Raw genomic sequence first — 6,172 nt, forward strand, 5'->3', positions numbered from 1 at the left:
AAAAAAATGTTGGTTTTGCCTTTTATGTGTCTGTCTGTCTGTGTGTTTCTATGTGCAGGGCGTTGCTGAAAATGAGCACTTGTGCTCAGCTACTACCCTGGGTAAATAAAGAAAAAAAAAAAAAAGAAAAAAAAACACTAACCTTGGCAATAATGTTTGTCTCATTCTGAATCTAAGATTTTTTTATTTAATAACATGCAGTTATCATAGCACAGGCCAGCATAGTACTTATTACAACAAAATAACACTTGTGACCTCCTTTGCTCTCCATGTTGTCCCCAGGTGTGGACAGCTCTGCGTTTCCTGGCGGGCGAGTGGCTCTGGGTGGACGGGGAACCACAGCGGTACCAGAACCTGCCACTCTGTCCGGCCTGGGGGAGGCGCTGTGGAACCCTACCCAAAGACCACACCACCCAGTGGGAGACCAGGGACTGCATGGAGAGAAGGAACTTCCTCTGCATCAAATCCCCAGCAAAATAGCCAGGACTAGTGGAGGACCAGTAGCCAGGCACAGCTGGAATTTGTGGTCATTAGTATACAGATTACTACTACGGTACTATGCACTAGGCCTGTCCCCAACTAAGGATTTCTATTGTCAAATCTGATTGGCCAAATGTTGCCTATAGTCGACTAATGCAACACCAAACAAATGTTTGTTTGTTTGTTGTTGTTTTTTACTTTTTTTATTTGTATTCGTTATTTTTGGCATGATTCGACTGAGATTGGCAGTCGAATCAGTCTGATTCGACTGTCAATCTCTCAGTCGAATCATGCAAAAATGATGCTACGCAATAGAGGAACATTCCATTTGGGCTGTAGGGGTGCTTAATGTCTGATTTAACATATACTTGCTTGGTTTCTCCCAATAAATCATGATGTATATCCTATTTTTGGCAAACTATTAGTTAATTAATATAACAAATCTGGCCAATATCTCAGTCCAATAATGAAAAAAAATAATAGATTTGACTAAGAGATTGGCAGTCGACTCATACTGCCCTCGACTGATCAGTCGACTATTCGAATAATCGAGGTCAGGCCTACTATGCACATATACTTTATGATGGTTATTTGTTCATATGTTATGTTATTTATAGGGTGCCCGGGAAAGGGAAGTCTGGAGCTCTGCAGGAAATGTTGCCCCCACTACACGGCTCTGGATAAGCGGTTGAAGATGGATAGATGGTTGGATGTTATTTAGATAAACATACTGTTTGTTTGACCACAAAGCATTTCGTTTACTTTAGAATGTGGTTCTCACACATTTGTATGTCAAGGACCCCCAAATTGATTATTTTGTGCCAGGTACTCCATAAGAGAAGATTTTTGTCGTTAGGTTAGATGTATTACTTAATTCTACTTACCGTCTACTGTATGTGTGGAGATAACAGTGGAGAGAGTGAAGCCTATGATCTGAATACTCATTATACAGTACATTCTCTGATACATTCTAATAATAGTGAAATACAACTGTTCCTCATTTTGCAGTGGACCACCTGGAACCCCCTCAAGGACCCTTGGGGGGGAGTTTAGACAGATACTAAGTTTAATGTTTACCTGGTATCCTACAGTAGTTAGTTACTTTGTAGCCCTAAATTGTTTTTCTTTGCACTCTACATTTTATTCTCTTATCTCTTTAGGTGCATTTCAGTCTTAATGATTCAATGATTAATGATTTACTATATATTAAGCACTTAGAAATGCCTTGTCATTAGCTATACAAATAGACCCTTGCATTGCCTAGGGTTTACGCCATTTACTCTGACTGTGCACTAAATGCCTAAATTGTAAATTGAATAAGCCATGTAATTGGTTTAATTTTCATCAATTCATACTTTGTTGTGATGCAATGCGTTGTGAGCTTGAAGCTTGTGATATTAGGGTTAGGGTTGCCCAATGTAATGCCCCAGAATAGTGATGCCAGGATTCATGTGGTTAAAACAAACCCACGGTGAGACTGCTTTCAGCCACTGTCATGGCCCCAATTTGAGCAGCTTACTGGAGGACATGAGGGTGGCAGAGAGTGTAGATTATTTTATTTTTTTAAGAAAACTGCCTGGCTTTAAGCTATTGTATTTATTTCATCTTGTACTTTTACTAATTATTATTTAATTTTTACAGTAGTTGTGGTGTTGTAGTAGTTATTTGTTGTCTTTTATTTGAACTGTTCAGCACTTGGAGATGCATCTGATGTATGACTTATGCTGCATAAATAAAGTTTTCATTTTGATTGATATTATTACTTTATTTGTATTATTATGCATCTTGGTTTGGTTCTTGGCTTTACTCTTACCTGTAGGCTACCTCTCCAGTGGAGGAAAGAAATTGGGCCTCTTCCTTACTTCCTTCACAACAATTAAGGCTCTGTTCCATTTAGTGTAGCACAGTGGTTCTCAAACTTTTACATTTCAAGGACCCCCATAACTCTGAGAGCACACCCGTAAGGAGTCATTTGGAACCCCCAAGGAACCATGAGGGTACCTGGACCACACTTTGAAATCCACCGGTGTAGCAGTTGTAATGGAAATTCTACAATGCCATTCTGTTAATAATATTCTATTCTATTCATTACAAATTACAATGAAATATATCAACTGCTACACTTCTAGATCTTCATATCCTCCTTTAAATTCACACAAATATTGTGGGAAAAAACACTTTTATTTTTGTTTTATTTATTTTTCATTTAAAGGTAAACAAACGTTAAATTGCTCTATATTCTGAGAGTAATCATTTTCTATAGAGTGTTTATTACAACAGTAACAGGGGGTCCCCTGTCTCTCCAGCTCTTTAGTAAACAGAAAATGTATTTTCATCAAGAGAGAGAACTCAGGATACAGATTAAACAATTGAAATTGGAATTGATGACACAAAGAAATGAGCAGACAACATTGGAACTGTAACACTATGAAGTTGAAGCTGATAAATGGGTACTCTCTCCCGATTGGCTGAAATTGGCTACCCATCCTGAAAATATATTATATAATATTTCTGTTTAAGAGCTGGAGAGACAGGCCCCCATAGACCCTTATTACTGAACAAACACTCTATAGCAATGATTACCATCAGAATATAATGCTTTAACATTTTAACAAACAAAGAAAACGTTTTGTTTTAAAAGAATATCACTTACCACCTACCTTTAACAAGGGTAAACTACATTGAGATTCTGGTCTCTTTTTTTTAAGTGTGCATGCCCTGAAGGCAGCATACATGTAAAAACTTTAAAACAAACACAAATAAACATTTAAAAATAATGTCTTTGTTCAAATAATTGATTTCAATGAGGGAATCAAACTTCAAATATTTTAAAGCAGATACCAAGAGAATGGTGCAGCATAGTTGAAAATTGTTTTCCCACGTTCAGTTCTCACAGTGAGAACATGCATATTAACATAAGATATAATTAATAATCTCAGATTGTAATGTCCATGTTGTTAATGTTCTTATGTAAGTTGGTAGCTGCCTCTGTACAACAAGGACAACAACAAGGACCTAATTTCACACTCCTCTGACACTTAAACAAATTATTCAAAACTTTGACCTTCAAAATCAGCCATCTCCATAGGGTAATGAGCTCCATACAAATTTGTGTGCGTGTGTGTGCGTGTGTGTGTGTGTGTGTGTGTGTGTGTGTGTGTGTGTGTGTGTGTGTGTGTGTGTGTGTGTGTGTGTGTGTGTGTGTGTGTGTGTGTGTGTGTGTGTGTGTGTGTGTGTGTGGGTGTGTGTGGAGGTGGTGGTAAATTTGCTTAATTGAATCAATCAATCAATCAAACTTTATACATAGAGCACATTTAAAATAACCCTAGTCGACCAATGTGCTATTGTGCAGCACATAGGTTAAATAAAATAAAATAAACACATTTTGTAAAGATTACTAAATCAATGGACTACAGTCAGGAAGAAATTAGATATTGTTTTAAATATTTCTTAAATGAATGTGGTATGTGGTATGCACCTGGACCGCTAGGCCAGCGGGCGCCCCCATTTATTGTATTTTGATAAAATGTCAATGTATGTTATGGTCATAGGCCTTCTTCAGGCATTATCACTGTTCCTGGATTACTTTACTTTATCTACACAAGTTTTTTTTTAGGTCTGTGAAATGTGTTAGAATAAGCTGTCCGTTTTAGAGACAAAGAAATGCTATATGGCTGGATTTATTTATTTCATTACATTTATTCAAAGTCTTTTTAAGGTTTTAAAGTCTATTAAGGTCAAAGTCTGTATTTTGGCAGATAAGCTCCTATAATGGAAATAAACATGATTGCAAATAGATTCACTGTTAGAAGGAAGAAAACCTTTGTGGTCAGACTTTGGGTATCCAAGTGGCCGTTTTGTAGAGACCATCTGGGACTATCCTCATTAATGTGTAGTATGGCCATTTAGTTTTTGTTGATGTCACCAATTAGTACAGTTTAAATCAAGGAGTTGTAGAATAAATGCAGCATGCATACAGTAGTATGTGTCTAGCTGAGGCTTTTGTACGTGACAATTTTGAGGTGAGGAAATGTCCCCTTTGGTTCCTCTCACTTTACTCTGGATCCGGAATGGTGATAGATGTTTATAGACACCTGATAAACATGTTTTAGCTTGTTATCCAACTAGAGGCCAAGATCATGTATGTAAGCCTGACAGTTGCAGTCAGAGCTATTCTCAACATAATCAGTAGTTAGATCATTGTGTTGTCATTGTGCAGTACCTTCATTCAAACAGTAAGTGGCACTGTTGCTTAAAGAATAAAATAATAAGCCTGGTCTGCGTCTCATAACAGCTGGGTCTACAACTACTCCTAACAAGGAGATTAGAAGATGTCACGACCGTCATAATTTATCCTGTGAAAAATGGGGTATAACCATGGACCATAGTTAAGCCATGGACGAATAAGAGGAATGATTACATTATGCCCGGCCTAGGTATAACATGTTGTGTAACTGGAGCTGCGATGATGGAGGGATACAGCAGATGGCGCTAGAAATGAACAGGCATCGTTTCACAGAACTCTTCAAATGGATGGCGACTGGTATGGTATCTAAAGAAAAGGTTTAATATACAAATATAGATGTGCGGCATGCATACTTGGGGGCGCCAGAAGAATATGAAGCATTTACGATTGAACAGTTCCAATCCCTGTTTTATTATGTGACTCAGATTTAAAGTATAGTAACTACCACGCTTCAGTAATAAAACACAAACATTAATGAGCTGAATATTGAAGACCTTTCAGCCAGGGTAGTGGAATCAGTGTAGAACAGTAACATGTAGACCAAGAACATTTTTAACCATATGACTAGTCTATATGGCACTGCATCAATCTGAATATAGGACAGTCTATATGGCACTGCATCAATCTGAATATAGGACAGTCTATATGGCACTTCATCAGTTTTTCTCCACTTGAAAAAAGTGGTTCTCAACATGGGGTCCAGGTCCTTGAGGGGGTTCCAGGGGGTCCCCAGCTAAATGAGTGATAGTTAAAGGAGAATTTTGGACTAAGTTCTTCTTACCTTTTCTATGATGTTATGATATCTTAGGATGAATGGTACAGTAGAAAAATGTCATAACTCCATCCCGGGTCCGCCACAGCTTAAAACGTGAGCGGATAGGCCTTGCGCCTGATCGCATATTTTAATAGCTATTTTTTTTTTAGATCTGACGTTCATAGTGACAGAACACTATGCAACCAAAAAAATAAATAATAATAATAATCTATGATTATGATACGACACTAGACAGTAAAGGAATTCCGGACTAAATTACACCATATTGTACCAAATTAATAATGGCTGACAATTTGAAGAAAATCTAATTGGGGTCCTTTTAAATAATAAAGGACGAGAATCACATATTATTCTACACTGGCAGGACACCCTAGATATGGCACACACTGCCATGCATTATTAACCCATTAAGACCTGTGGCGATTCTTAAAAATGTTTTCTAAATCCTATTTTTTTTTTTCAAAAATAGCAGATCTACAAGCTCATAGCGCGGCACTCGGTGCTGCGCTATGAGCTTGTATATCTGCTATTTTTGAATAGCCAAATATATCTAAAGTGACACAGACAGATACGTTCCAGGTCTTAATGGGTTAATCTGGCACATTGGGCACTTCATCATGTTATCGACCATAGCGACATCCTTTTGTGTTTTTCTTTTTGCAATAGCCCCC

At 37.6% G+C, this 6,172-nt stretch overlaps 1 protein-coding gene across 1 annotated transcript in view; it reads left to right on the forward strand.

Moving 5' to 3' along the window:
• Window positions 1-526, forward strand: part of LOC308083893 (macrophage mannose receptor 1-like) — a 2,199-nt gene extending 1,673 nt beyond the window's left edge. Inside the window, exon 3 of the mRNA XM_080426307.1 lies at window positions 283-526. Coding sequence (XP_080282433.1) covers window positions 283-480 — 198 coding nt within the window. The 3' untranslated portion in view covers window positions 481-526. The remainder of the gene's footprint in view (window positions 1-282) is intronic.
• The last annotated feature ends 5,646 nt before the right edge of the window (window positions 527-6,172 follow it).

Source organism: Gymnoscopelus braueri (genome assembly GCF_963280865.1).
Source record: "Gymnoscopelus braueri genome assembly, chromosome: 4".
NCBI lineage: Eukaryota > Metazoa > Chordata > Actinopteri > Myctophiformes > Myctophidae > Gymnoscopelus > Gymnoscopelus braueri.